At 36.7% G+C, this 14,325-nt stretch overlaps 1 protein-coding gene across 3 annotated transcripts in view; it reads left to right on the top strand.

The window, feature by feature from the left end:
• SMAD4 (SMAD family member 4) overlaps nt 1–13,690 on the top strand; it is a 57,268-nt gene extending 43,578 nt beyond the window's left edge. For 2 of the 3 annotated variants that reach the window (XM_057526255.1, XM_057526256.1), the window contains exons 11-12: nt 5,536–5,674; nt 7,170–13,690. In XM_057526255.1, the coding sequence (XP_057382238.1) occupies nt 5,536–5,674; nt 7,170–7,381 (351 nt within the window). In that variant the 3' untranslated portion in view covers nt 7,382–13,690. Of the gene's footprint in view, nt 1–5,535; nt 5,675–6,212; nt 6,326–7,169 lie in introns of all 3 variants that reach the window. The other variant, XR_009005015.1, reaches the window with a different exon arrangement.
• Nucleotides 13,691–14,325: the final 635 nt, after the last annotated feature.

The raw sequence follows: 14,325 nt of genomic DNA, 5'->3' as shown, positions 1-14,325 counted from the left end.
ACTTTTGCCTTGAACAATAAATAACTATCTTGTGATACATTTTAGTGGAGTAAAAAACATCCCATTTTTGTTGTATTAACTAAGATTTAAAAATAGTTATTTCTGTTTACTAAGTATATTGTTCTTCAGAAGAGTCTTCTTATTAGCCAGAAAGAGATGCAAGTTTATCCTAAATCTAACCATTGGCCTTTTCTTCATTTACTAATTTTTTGGGCCGCAGTAACTAAAGTTGAGGTTGTCAGGTAGATTTTCACCAGAAATCATGTTACTGGGGTGAATTGCATACAGATACATGAACCCTTGGAAGGAGTGCCCTTACATTGTGGAGTCCACATGGGGGAATCCATCCCTACCCCCAATACACATACATACACACAAACACATTTTTTTCTTTTTAGTTAAAATGAGGAAAACAGAGGTTTGAAGAACCATTCTTTCATTTTATAAACCAAGAAGCTAGGACTAAATTGTATTTTTTTTCTCCGAAGATGTTGATTTTTTTTTTTCCTGCTTCTCTCATGACATAGCAGTCACCTTATATTTATGAAAATCTGATGTAACAAAATGGCATTGTACAAGCTTTAAATGGAGCAAATGTTTGAATTCTCTTTTAAGTGGCTCTTTTGCTTTCGAAAGTAAGGTCTGTTTTGTTTGTGTTGCTTAAGCAGTAGACACTCAGGTTTTTAAAGAGCTTTATTGGGATACTGAGATAATTCACATACCATGTAATTCACCCATTAAAAGAGTACAATTCAGTGATTTTTAGTATATTCACAGAGTTGTGCAACCATCACCACAATCAATTTTAGAACATTTTCTTCACCCCAGAAAGAAACCTTGTACCCTTTAGCTGTTACCTCCCAACACCCCATTTCCCCCAGCTCTAGACAACCACTAATCTACTTTTTCTCTGCATAGATTTGCCTACTCTGAACAATTTTTATAAATGGAATCATATAATGTGGTCTTTTGTGACTTCTTTCACTAAGCATAATGTTTTCAAGCTTCATCCATGTAGCATACATATATCTGTACTTCATTCCTTTTAGGGCTGAATAATATTTCATATACCACATTTTGTTTATCCATACATCAGTTGATGGACATAGGGTTTCTACTTTTTGGCTATATTATGAATAATACCACTATGAACATTCATGTACAGATTTTTGTGCGAACATATGTCTTCATTTCTCTTGCATATACCAAGGAGTGGAATTGCTGGATCATAATGTAACTCTATGTGTAACTTTTTAAGGGACTGCCAAACCGTTCTCCAAAGTGGCTGTAGCATTTTATATTTACAGCAGCAGTGTATGAAGTTTCTGATTTCTCTACAGTCTCACGAATACTTGTTGTTACCTGTCTTTTTGATTTTAGCCATCCTAGAGGGTGTGAAGTGGTATCTCGTTGTGGTGGTTTTTGATATGCATTTCTCTTATGATGATGAGTCAGGTTTGTTTTTGAACACATATATGTTAGGGACAGGGGGCAGGCTGTGTTTCTAAACCACAGCTGGACTAGGTTGAAGGTTATTATGATCCCACTTAAATTTATTCCCAGTTACTATATATCATGATTCTTACCTCCAGGTCAGATTACTTAGCAAGTCCTTAAAGCAGTCTTATATTCAGATGCCCAGTATACCACCAACACAATCATCTGTTTCTCTTTCTCGATTACTATTTTTTGGTGTTGATTTAAACAGAGTACTGTAATTGAGCCTTATAAAGAAGAATGCCAAAATTTGACTCCTGGTTGAAAGAGAATATCCTGAAGATGTTGACAGTGATCTTTATAAGACACTCACCTTTGTTAAATAATAGGTTTGTAATAAACTTATATGAGAGTAACCACAGGAAATGTGTTTAAATAATGAAATCAGAGGTAAATTGTTGATTAGCCCAGGGGTCGTGATCAGAAATATGTTTTGGATCTGAGCCAAAAAGAATATTTAAAACCTTTGGTTACTTTGAATTGTTTTTATCAACAACTCAGTCAGATTTTGAAAGGAAGATGGTTGCATTTCAATGAAAGCCTTAATTTTACTATCCAGTATAACAGATGAAACCTATTATGGTATAGACAGAGTATACAGTGAGGAGGCAGCCTGAGTTTTAGTTAGCAGTATAGCCAATAATTATGTCTTTTGGTGTGGGTGCTGTAATTACATAAATAACCCATGTGGAAAGGTTTGCTGAGGTGCTTAATGAATCATTTTTACTACATCTGCAGATAAAAGTTTTAAAATGTCATCTTTGTGGTTAATATGTGTTCCTGGTGTTAGCATAGATTTAGATTAAGACAATCGTAATTATGATTGTTTATAACATATTGTAAAGAACCTATGTGTGAATATCTCTTGGTTATTTTTAATAACTCATGGCGGAGGTGGGGATATGTTGAGAACATATTTGAACCCTGGGAATTTAAGCTGTATTCCCTCCCATACTAGGTTAATGATGGTTAAAAAAAATTTTTTTTAAGTGGTTGTAAAGACCTAAATGTAAAAAATAAAACTCTTAGAGGATAACATAGGAGATGACCTTGGGTATGGCAATGACTTTTTAGATACAACATCAAAGGCAGGATCCATGAAAGAAACAGTTGATAGGCTGGACTTCATTAAAATTAAAAATGTCTGCTCTACGAAGGACAGTGTCAAGAGAATGAGATGATTAGCCACAGACTGGGAGAATATATTTGCAAAAGACACATCTGATAAAGGACTGTTATCGAAAATATAGAAAACACTTAAAACTCAACAGTAAGAAAACAACCTGATTAAAAAGTGGGCAAAAGACCTGAATAGATGCTTCAGTGAAGAGGATACATTGATAGCAAGTAAGCATATGAATAGATGTTCAAGTTCATATGTCATTAGGGAATTGTGAATTAAAACAACAGTGAGATACCACTACATACTAGTAGAATGGCTAAAATCCAAAACACTGACAAAACCAAATGTTGGCCAGGATGTGGAGCAACAGGAACTCTCATTCATTACTGGTGGAAATGCAAAATGGTACAGCTGCTTTGGAAGACAGTTTGGTAGTTTCTTACATAGCTACATGTATTCTAACCATATGATCCATCAGTCACACTCCTTAATATCTACCCAAATGATTTGAAAACATATGTCCACACGAAAACCTACACACGGATGGTTATAGCAGCTTTATTCACAGCTGCCAAAAACTTAGAAGCAACCAACACGTCCTTCAGTAGGTGAATGGATAAATAAACTGTGGTACATCCACAGAGTGGAATGTTATTCAGCACTAAAAAGAAATGAGCTATTAAGTCATGAAAAGACATGGAGGAACCTAAAATGCATATTACTAAGTGAAAGAAGCCAATCTGAAAAGGCTACATACATGTTGTATGACTCCAACTCTGTGACATTCAGGAAAAGGTAAAACTATAGAGACGGTAAGAAGATGAGTGGTTTCCAGGGATAGAGAGGAGGGAAAAACTCATAGGCAGTGCGCAGAGTATTTTTAGGGCAGTGAAAATACTCTGTATGGCACTACAACGTTGGATACGTGTTGTTATACATTTGTCTAAACCCATAGAATTATAAAACCAAGAGTGAACCCTAATGTAGCCTGTGATTTGGGGTGATAACGGTGTGTCAGGGTAGGTTCATCGATGTAGCAGGGGCACCACTGTGGTGCGGGGCGTTGACGGTGGGGGAGGCTGTGCTTGAGTAGGAGGCAGAGCTCGCTTTACTTTTTACTCAGTTCTATCGTGAGCCTAAAACTGCTCTAAAAACTAAGGTTTGTTAGTTTCTTTCTTTAAAAAAAAGAAAGTGCTTGTAGAGCTATTTGGCGTTTCAAATATTTGAGTCCCACTTTGTACTGTGCTGAGTGATGCCTTCTAAGAGGTCAGAGAGCCCAGTGGAAAATTTCAGAATCTAATGGACTCTTGGGAATCTTGAAAAAACAGTGGTTTTTGTTCTGGGCATTGCGGGATTTCTGATTTCCAGACCTGACTTTGTCATGCTTTCTGTTCTGAATCCTTTTAGGACTGATAGTTTGGTCAGGTAATAAATACATCTATATGTGACAAATTTCTGTCTCTTCAGAGAATGGGATAGTCTAAGTTTTTCCGTCATTGATGCTGGAAGATTGGCATTGAGTAGAGAAATAAGTAAATAGGAATGTGGTTTGCTATTTGGAGAGGGTTCTCTTGTTTATTGTTGTTGTATGCTCTTATGTTTCATGTAAATACCATGGCTAAAGACAGTCAGAATTTTTTCAGGCATCTGAAAACTAATGGTTTGGGCTCCAAACCTGTTGTTTATCTGATAAAGTACTATGTTATGCATTCTTTGATTTCTTTTATTGTCAAGGATAATTATGCTTGCTTATATTTGGGTTTTGTGCATACTAGAAGGATGTTTTTTTTAATGTAATTTACTCCTGACAAAGGAATATAGTCACATGGTTCAGAAATTAAAATGATATAAAAAGAGTGCATTGAACAGTCTTGCTTCTACTCTGTCCTTGTCTTCCTTTCCTACAACTTCTAAGATGATCACTCTGCTTGTGTTATCTTCCAGTGCTTTAAAAAATGCCAGCCCTTGGCATGGCTGATAAAGAACATTGAAATTACTTATGAACTCCTTAACTTATCCTGAAAGGTCAATGGCTACATGAGAGGCCAAAAATAAAATAAAATATAATAAGTAACATTTATTGACAGCTTACTGTATACTATGCTAAGTTTATAACAACCTTATAAAAAGGCATGTACACTTAGCATTCCCATTTTATAGATAAGAAAATTGAGGCCTCGGAGAGGTTAAGAAATTTAACACATGTAGGTAGCAGGTATCAGTGATAGGATTCAAAGCTAAGCATTTTTTTTTTTTAATCACGAGCAAACAGAAAGTAATGAGAAACTAGTTAATGAAATCCCATGTATCTATCACTGAGATTCAGTAGTTGTTAAGATTTTACATTTACTTGATCTATTCTTTTTCCTCTGTTTCTAAAGTATTTTAAAACAAGTCCTAAATATCATGTTATTTTGCTCCTATGGATTAAAGTATGCATCTCTGAGAAATGTAGTTGTTTTCTTATATAGTGACGGTGCCTTTTATTCACTCCTCCAAATAGAATGATAAAGAAAAGAAGTTGGCCATATTGACCTAGGCCATCGATTCATCCTAAAGAAAACTCTCAGCAATTTGGTTATGAAAGGGAGGGATGATTTCTTAACTGTTCATTTTACACAGTGGTGTGGTTTTTCACAAGGACAATAATGGCTGCCCCACACTGAACTCTAGATAAAGGATACAGAGAGCTGTGGCAGCCAAAGCTGTCCTCATAGTGAAATGTGCCTCTTGGTGAGCTTCAAGCCACCTTTCCTAAGAACTACATATACATAAAAAATTAAAATTTTGAATTCTTTAATTCTGAGAGCTAAATCAAGCTAAATCAAGCTGAAATAAATAAATTGTGCATTGGTTTTTGATGTATGAATATTTTCTGCTGGACTCATGGCATGAGACTTATACTTTTTTTTAAGGTCTTTGATTTGCGTCAGTGTCATCGTCAGATGCAACAACAGGCAGCTACTGCACAAGCTGCAGCAGCTGCCCAGGCAGCAGCCGTGGCAGGAAACATCCCTGGCCCCGGATCAGTAGGTGGAATAGCCCCAGCTATCAGTAAGTATACTTTTGATTTTTTTTTTTTTAAGTGTAATAGTTGGCGTTTTATCTCGATTGACTCAGTTGATTAGTTACTTTAAACAATAATAGAAATTAAAGTTCTTTTTACTGGGATAACATTTTTGAATTTGTAAACAAAAAAAAAAAGAGAGAACTGTTCTTCTGTAATAGTTGCCCTTTGTCTAGGACCCTGTGTTCATTCTTTTTGTATCAAAAAAGGGACTATGGGATAAAGGAGAAAGGGGGTTATTATATTATATTGATCAGTCTCCCCTTTTTTTTGCTGATGCTTTTAATTCTTGCCTCACCAGCCAGGGTGGGTTGAGATCACCGACATGCTTTGCTTTATTCTAGAAGGAAAGCATATTTCAGTTTCAGAGTTAGGCACCTCTCCAGTTTTTTCTTAAGTATGCTAAGCATGGAGAGAAAACTAAGTGAGGGTGGTATTTTGGTAACTTGTAGACTTTTTTTTAATTTTAGGGTAAAATTGAACTGTGTGCCAGGTTTCACACTGATGGGGAATTTTTTACTGCAGAGTTAAACTCCTGACTATAGACTTTTATGATGGAAACACGTGGCACCCATCTTCCACGTCTGAAGGCATAACTAGTGATTCATTCAACCCCTGTTCTTAACCTCTTCAGTGTGGTAAGCAAATCACACTGGCTAAGAAAACTGCAGTGGCCCTGCAGGTTTCTCTACAGTACATACAAATTCCTCCCATTAGTTTCATTGTAATATTGATGAATGCAGATTGACTATATGACTGTATGTTCTGACTGGAAAATTAGATGCAGAGTCTACGTTGTGACTTATGTTCAGGAGTTTACAATTTAGAGGTAGATAAGGCATACTCATTTAGAAAATTTTATTTTTTAAAAGATTTGGGCATCTAAACCATTAATTTGCTAGTTTTGATGTTACAAACATACTTTTACTAAAGAATCCAGAACTATTATTAAATTTTTCATTCTCATCTACTGCCCCCTGTTGAGTAATTACATATTATCTCTGTTACATTGTGAAACTGAGAGACAGACATCATCTGGGTCATCCAAGAAGTCTTAGTGGAACCAGGACTGTTAACTGTCTCATTATTAGTCATGTCTTACTCTGAACTAGACTGTTTAGACAGACAGTAAGGTTCTTAGAACCAACCTGTAGGCATGCACTACCTCTTAAAAACAAGTTGTTTTTTATTCCTTCACCTCTACTTCTAAAGAGAAAAACAGGTGGGGTGTTGGTGGATTGTGGTAACTCATAATTGATGGTAGCTGGAAAGACCCATGTGGAATGTAGATGGTCTTAACCAAAAGTTTTCAGTCCCTGTTGATAAAGTATAGATCTACACTTACTTTTTGGCACCTTGACAGAGAAGTTATATGCTGGGGAGAATGAAGTAAAGAAAGCTGGTCACCTTATTAATGTAAGATTTAGGGAGGATGGGAAGAGATCAGCTGTCCCTCTGACGTCTCCAAATCTTTTCTGTTAGGTTTGTCAGCTGCTGCTGGAATCGGTGTTGATGACCTTCGTCGTTTATGCATACTCAGGATGAGTTTTGTGAAAGGCTGGGGGCCTGATTACCCAAGACAGAGCATCAAGGAAACACCTTGCTGGATTGAGATTCACTTACACCGGGCCCTCCAGCTCCTAGATGAAGTACTTCACACCATGCCTATTGCCGACCCACAGCCTTTAGACTGAGGTCTTTTAACTTAATGTTGGGGCCCTTAACATTATCAGGATGGTGGACTATAAAATGCAATCCTGTTTATAATCTGAAGATATATTTCACTTTTGTTCTGCTTTATCTTTTCATAAGGGGTTGAAAAACGTGTTTGCTGCCTTGCTCCTAGCAGACAGAAACTGGATTAAAACAATTTTTTTTTCCTATCTAGAACTTTTCAGGCATGGCTCAGAGCTTGAAGATCAGGAAAAACACATTCTTATTAAATCTTCACCAGTTATGTATGAAGGAATCATTCCAATGCTGGAAAATTTAGCCCTTTAAAATGTTTTAGAGCCTTTTATATGCAGAACATTAATATGTGTGTTATTCTACAGAATAAATTCAATATTGCTGATTTTAAAGGCAGAGAAGTTCTCAAAGTTAATTCACCTATATGTTATCTTGTGCGTGAGTTGTTATCGTTGAGCACACTTTACTCCAAAATATTGTGCCGTGTGGGTGAGTTAATTTTACCAAGAGCATCTTTACTCTGTGTTTAAAAAAGAAGATAGTAATGTATTATAACCTTTTATGCAAAATGTTTTTTTCAAGTTAAACTAGTGAAGATGATTTCAATTCAGATTGTCTTGCGACTTCAGTTTTTCTTTTGCCAAGGCAAAACACTAATCTCTGTATATTGAGAATTCCTTAAAATTACCAAAGGAATATCATTTAAAATTACATTTGTTATCTTTGTTAGATAACTATTTATCACGAAATCTACTTTAGCCCTGTTAAACAGTAGATGTATTCTATATTTCTAGGCACAGGGTTGGTTACTAAGAAGCCTAGAGGAGGAATTTCTTTCCTTCATTAACATAGGGAAAGTTTTTGTATTTTTAAAAACACTAAAAGCAGTGTCACTCCATCTAATATCTTACCGTTCTGCAAAGGTGGCAGTGCTTAAACTAAATAATGAATATTTTGGAAACTGCTAAATTCTGTGTTAAATACTGTGCAGAATAATGGAAACATTACCGTTCATAATAGGTAGTTTGGATATTTTTGTACTTGATTTGATGTGTGACTTTTTTTTCATATACTGTTTAAATCATGTATGTTATGACATTGTTTAAAATTCAGTTTTTGTATCTTGGGGCAAGACTGCAAACTTTTTTATACCTTTTGGTTATTCTAAGCCCTTTGCCATCAATGATCATATCAGTTGGCAGTGACTTTGTATAGAGAATTTAAGTAGAAAAGTTGCAAATGTATTGACTGTACCACAGATACAATATGTATGCTTTTTACTTAGCTAGTAGCATAAATAAAACTGAATCTCAACATGCAAAGTTGAATTCTAGGTTTGATTTTTAAGTTTTTTTTCTTTTGCACTTTTGAGTCCAACCTTAGTGGCGAGACACCTTCTACTAAATGACAGGCAACAGCCAGTACTATTGGGCAGCTTTGGTTTTTTTCTCCCACTCTACCAGGACTTCCCTATGGACATTATGTATCAAGTGTAGGGTTGGTTATTTTTTTTAACTTTTATTCTACTGTAGCAAAACTAGGCCTGATTGTCTATAAGATAAATAGGTTGTCTACAGGATAAATAGTGTGAAATAAATCAAGGATTATCTTTCAGATGTTTTTGCTTTCTTCATGGAGGGCCTTTCTAAGTGTAATAAGATTATTTCAGGTGTGTTACAAGTTTGAGACATGAGAAACACTTAATGCATGATAGTCATCCTTATATCAACTTAAATCAACAAATCTTCTACTTCTTTTCTTAGCTCTTCTTATTAAGACCATCCTAGAAACCACTGAGTTTGCTTATTGCTGTGATTTAAACATATCTTGATCCAAGCTACTTGTATTTTGTTTTTTAAAATAACATTTCTACCAACTCATTTATACTCTGGAGTACTTACAGATACTTCTGTTAAAGACCTAATCTTAATCTGTAAAGTTTGGTGATTTTACGTTTTATTGGCAGATTTTTTAAAAGGTATCTTCATTCTCTAGAAATTTTTGACTTAGGTCTATTTTATTGTGAATGAAGAATAGGAGCAAGAGGAGAGAGTTTTAGAATAACAGATTTTAAAAATCGAGGTTATTTGATTAGAACCATAAGCATGCTATGATATAATCCATTGCCTCCTATTCTACTTTAAAGGTTTACATGTGTAATCATCTAGGGAAAGTATTGTGGAAGATATTTGCTAAGTAGTCTGTCTTTCAGGGCAAGCCACCCACTTTGGTTTCTTTTTGCAAAGAGCCATAAAAATACGACAAGTACATAGAAGTACTTCTAGTTATTAATTGCTTTATACTTGTGCCTAGGTTCAGTCACATGCTTTTGAGAAAACATCTAGTATATTATAATCAGTTATTTCTGAGGGCTTAGTTGTTGAACAGTATTTACGTTTCTTAGTGGTAGTCATCTTTGATGAGTAAGACTAAAAGAATCGCAGTGTTTAAGATTTTATGGCTATTTTAAGAGTAGAATAGTGTCCACAGTTCTTGGAATCTGATTGCTCTGAGTATATGGTTCTGGGTGGGTTTTCTCTAGCTAGTTCATATCTCAGAGACTCTCAGAATATTGAATTTCAGTGGAAGCTGAGAGAGAGATGAGCCAGGTTTGTACCTTTATAATCAATCCAGTATGAGGCCCATTCCACTTTTGTCTAGTGCCTTTCAGTGCATTATCAAAGGGAAATCCTTAAATCCAAAATGGTGTTGCCTTTATTTTCCAGGGAGTAGATTCTTTTGTGGGATATAGTCTATCATTTTTTATAGTATACTACCCCTGGTATACAAAGATAATGATGATAAATCACTGCCATATAACCTTGCTTTTCTAGAAGCATGGCTCGTTTGTATTGACCTAACAGGCAAATAGGTTGCCTGTCCCATTCCTCCTGTAAGCATTGTAGGTTTACAGGTTGAATGACCTGGCTTAGGGATAACCATACTCAGAATACCCTAATAAACTGAACACATATGAGCTGTGTTGTATTTCAAAGTTAAAAATCCACTTTCGTGTGGAAGGGTGTAGTGTAGAGAGGAGGGGGTATTTGTAATAGAACACTGAAGGCAAAATAAAATGTCCTGTCTTCCAGATGATAAATATCTTATTTTAAAAGTTTATTGCAGTTGTCTTTTTGACCATGCCCATCTGAAGAAGGGAAATTTTACATGTTCCATGGTGCTCCTTAAGTATATGTGGAGGGTTAAAGAATATATGGTGAAGTATTTCGATTCCTGGTTTGGTGGTAACTGGTTAGTAGTTACTAGCTATTATGCAAAATCAGTTTAGTTCAGAACCTCTTTGAGAGCCTTTTGGAAGAAGAAGTTTTATTCTCAGTAAGGCAGAATCCTTTTTGTTGATAATTTCTATAGGTTGCTCCCTCCATCATTGAGTCATTTTACTGGCATTTAATAATAGCAGATTGGGAAATGGGAAAATGGTGAATTTTAGGTTACTGAGGTAAATGAGTGTATGAAAGCAATTACCGGTAAAGTCAGTTAACAACTCTTTTGTGGATAGGGTTTGGCTAAGACTAGCAGATAGAAGAAATGCTTTTTTTTTTTCCTTCCTAAAGGCAGAACCCATTGTTGCGGATAGCTATCTGTAAATAATCACCTAAGTTCTCCTTTGCAAGATTATTGAAGATGGGATATGAGAATCTTGTGTGCAACCTTTCTATTTTTTCCTCACAACTAGATAATTTCTTTTCTCCGAAGATATATCAGGAAGGATGTAAAAAGTTAGTGGCCTTATTCGTAGCACCCTCAGGCCCAGCCTTGTCTGTAAGCACTTGTCCCAGTGTTGCTAGGTTGTTTATCTTATTTATCTGGTATCACTGTGGAATGGAATTTTCTGCATAATCCAAACTTGCCTTATTTAAGCAGTAAAACTTTTTTTACTTTGGCCATTTTTTTGGGTGGAGTTATATGTATATTAGAGAACATACTAGGTACAGTGTTTCTTTTGTGCCTCCTGTCTTGTGGACTTCAGAGGCTGCTAAGACATGCGGGACTGTTTTACCTGCACTAAATGGTCGCAGACTCCTATGGTTTGGAATGTTTGGTTTTGTTATACTCCCCCCGCCCCTTTAATGACGGCAACCACTTCCTGTGTGTTACTAGTATACCTCCCCTTAGTTCCTTCTTCCCTTTCTGATTCATTTTCCCAACTGGGCAAGGAAGCCGGATAACCATACTTATTAGAACTTTCTTTAAAACACCAGGGCAAACTGGGACAGGAGCCGAGGAAGTGTCCTGTAAAGTATTGAAAAGAACTTCGGTGCTTTGGCGTTTGATATCAGTTTGACTGCTTAGTGTGCTTCCTGATTCGTGCTGAGTTTCAGGTAGTTGAGATAGAGAGAAATGAGTCATATTCATAATTTTCCCCTTTGAAAGGTTTTGTTGCTTCCACTTGAATGCTGCTCAAACAAAAACTGGGGTTACAAGTGTTGGTTACTAAGTTAGCATCAATAGCCAGAGGCAATACCATTGCCTAGAGGACACCAGCAAAAAAAGCAAAAAAACAAAAACCTTGGAAAATGAGGGGGTCATTTTTGTTTTGTTTTGGTGTCCCCTTTTTGAGTCCTATCTTCTGGCCTTCCTCCTCTACAGATATTTTTGACCTTTAGGTGCCTTTATGAGAATTGAGGGTCTGATATCCTGCCCCAAGGAGTAGCTAAAGTGATTGCTGATGTTTTCAGGGATTTTAACATCAGACTTGAATGAGTGAATGAACCTTTTTTTCTTTTCCTTTCATCATCATCATTTTTTTTTTTTAAACGGGAAGAACTAAGGAGAAAACTCCAGTGAAGACAATCATTTCTCTCTATTGGTGTGGATAATTTTCAGTTTATTTCAGATGCTTTCTCAATAGGTCTCAGAACTAGTGTTCTTGTTCAACCTGAAACTAGTAGTGGCTCTGGGCTGGGGCCAGACAGTTGCACTCTCTAGTTTGTGCTCTGCCACTAATTTGATGTATGACCTTGGGCAAGTCATTTACCTTCTTTGGGCCTCAGTTGCCTCATCTGTAAAATGAGGGAGTTGGACTAGATGAGTTCTTCCAGCTCTGAAGTTTAAGTGACCTTGCCTACCTTGCAGCAGTTTTTGATTTCTTCCTTACCTTTGGTCTGCTGTCTGAGGGGGCTTTTTACTTATTTCCACATTATTCAAATGAGACTAGGCTTGATATTTTATTACTGTTCTGTGGACAAGAAGTTACATAATATGTCCTTAAAACTTAAATTCAACCAAAGGCCTAGCACCGCCTTGGGGGCTGCAATAAATACTTAAAAAAAAAAAAATGGAGAAAAGCCTTCATTTTATTTTCCCATCATCTCTATTCAAGGTGTATTAAGGCTTTTTTTGGAGTCATGATATTCTACCTTTTGGGTTGGTATGTGTGTGACACCATCCTCTTAAGTTCTGTGTGCTGGTAATTTTTTTTTTTAAACTAAAATGGATTGAAAACTTATTGTAAATGCCTAATGGTTATTAGAGGTCATTGCTTTGGGTCTTTGGTTTCTTAACTCTTCTGTTCTCAAAACAGGGAAATTCCCTTGAACTGTGTCAATTAAAATGGTTTATATGACTCAAGAAGTCAATACCAGTGGATGATTTTTCACTTGATTTTTGGCTCTTTTTAGGTCTGTTTTGATTAGAAGACTTTTGGCTGGAGCATTCCTTTCAGAGTTCTCTTCCAGCCTGTCCTTGGATGAGTATAATTAATGGACTTGTCTTTTTCAAGGACCTTGAAAACCTTCCTTGGGGGTGGGGTCAAGGGTAGGGGATTGGGGAGTCCTGGTAGAGGCCAGCTCTGTGGTAGCTGGAAAGGAAGGAATGAAACCAGCTGCTGTTGCTGTGGCTGCTTGTCATTGATGGAAGGACTCATGGGCTTGGATTGGCTGAAAAGCCAAACATGGAGTCAGCAAACTTCTTCCAAGTATGGGTTCTGGCCAATGCCTTGGACATGTGATTTAAGGGAAAAGTGTGAAAGCTCCTGGATGATGGAAACCTGGTGAGCTGCAGAACCATTTGGAGGAGGTGACTGGGGGTTGGGAACAGATTTGGTGATAGTATTTCCCAACTCTGTCTCCTCCTCTGAAGTCAGAGGAATGCAGCTATGCCAAAACTCAGAGAAGAGCCACATTTAGCTTCTGCTTTTGGGAAAACTGGTCAGCTCAGGCTCTGGTAGTTCCTTTGTGGCTTTCTGTATACTTTTGCCTGGTTGAAGTCTGTGGCTAAAAAATAGTTGAACCTTTCCTGAGAACTCTGTAACAAAGTATGTTTTTGATTAAAAGAGAAAGCCAATTAAATCATTATGTGCTCATTCTTTTTCTTAAAGCCTGTGGATGTTTTAGATCTAGAAAGAATTTCTAATCACGTAGTGAGTTCTCAGACTTGAGGACATTTTCCTTCATTGCTTTGTGACCATTGAAACGGGAACTACAACATTTCAAATATGACCATGGGAGAACAGTCCCCATTCTTTCCTCATTTCTAAAAGGAGAGAGTGGAATGATGGTGGTTGAAGAGGTAGGTACTAGGGAATTATGAGAACCAAGATGCTTAAAGGAGAGACAGAAATTGGAAATTGGAGACCAACCCTATCATTGCCCATCTAAGGATAAAGAAAGCTATTCCCCCCTAGCTGCCTCCTTTATGAAATGAAGGGTCAATGTGGGGCAGGGGGTGGTCAGGTAAGGTGATTCTTTGGCAATGGCTTGTAAAAAAAAAAACGCACGACCAAACCAGTATTTTCTTTCTGGTCTTGCTGATGTGAGTTCCAGAGACATTTATCAGGCCGAGAGACTCGTTCTCGCCTGACCTAAAATTTACAGTATTTTAAGCTGAACTTGAAGAGGGTTGTCGATTGGCATTCTGTTGAGGGGAAAAAAACAAAACACAAAAAACATTCCTTTGTGAAACTCTTCAGGTGTAAGGGCAGTTTTAT

The sequence above is a fragment of the Balaenoptera acutorostrata genome, chromosome 13, assembly GCF_949987535.1.
Source record: "Balaenoptera acutorostrata chromosome 13, mBalAcu1.1, whole genome shotgun sequence".
In the NCBI taxonomy this organism is placed as follows: Eukaryota; Metazoa; Chordata; class Mammalia; order Artiodactyla; family Balaenopteridae; genus Balaenoptera; species Balaenoptera acutorostrata.
The sequence above is the reverse complement of the archived record's forward strand: the minus strand, read 5'-3'. Positions and strand labels throughout refer to the sequence as shown.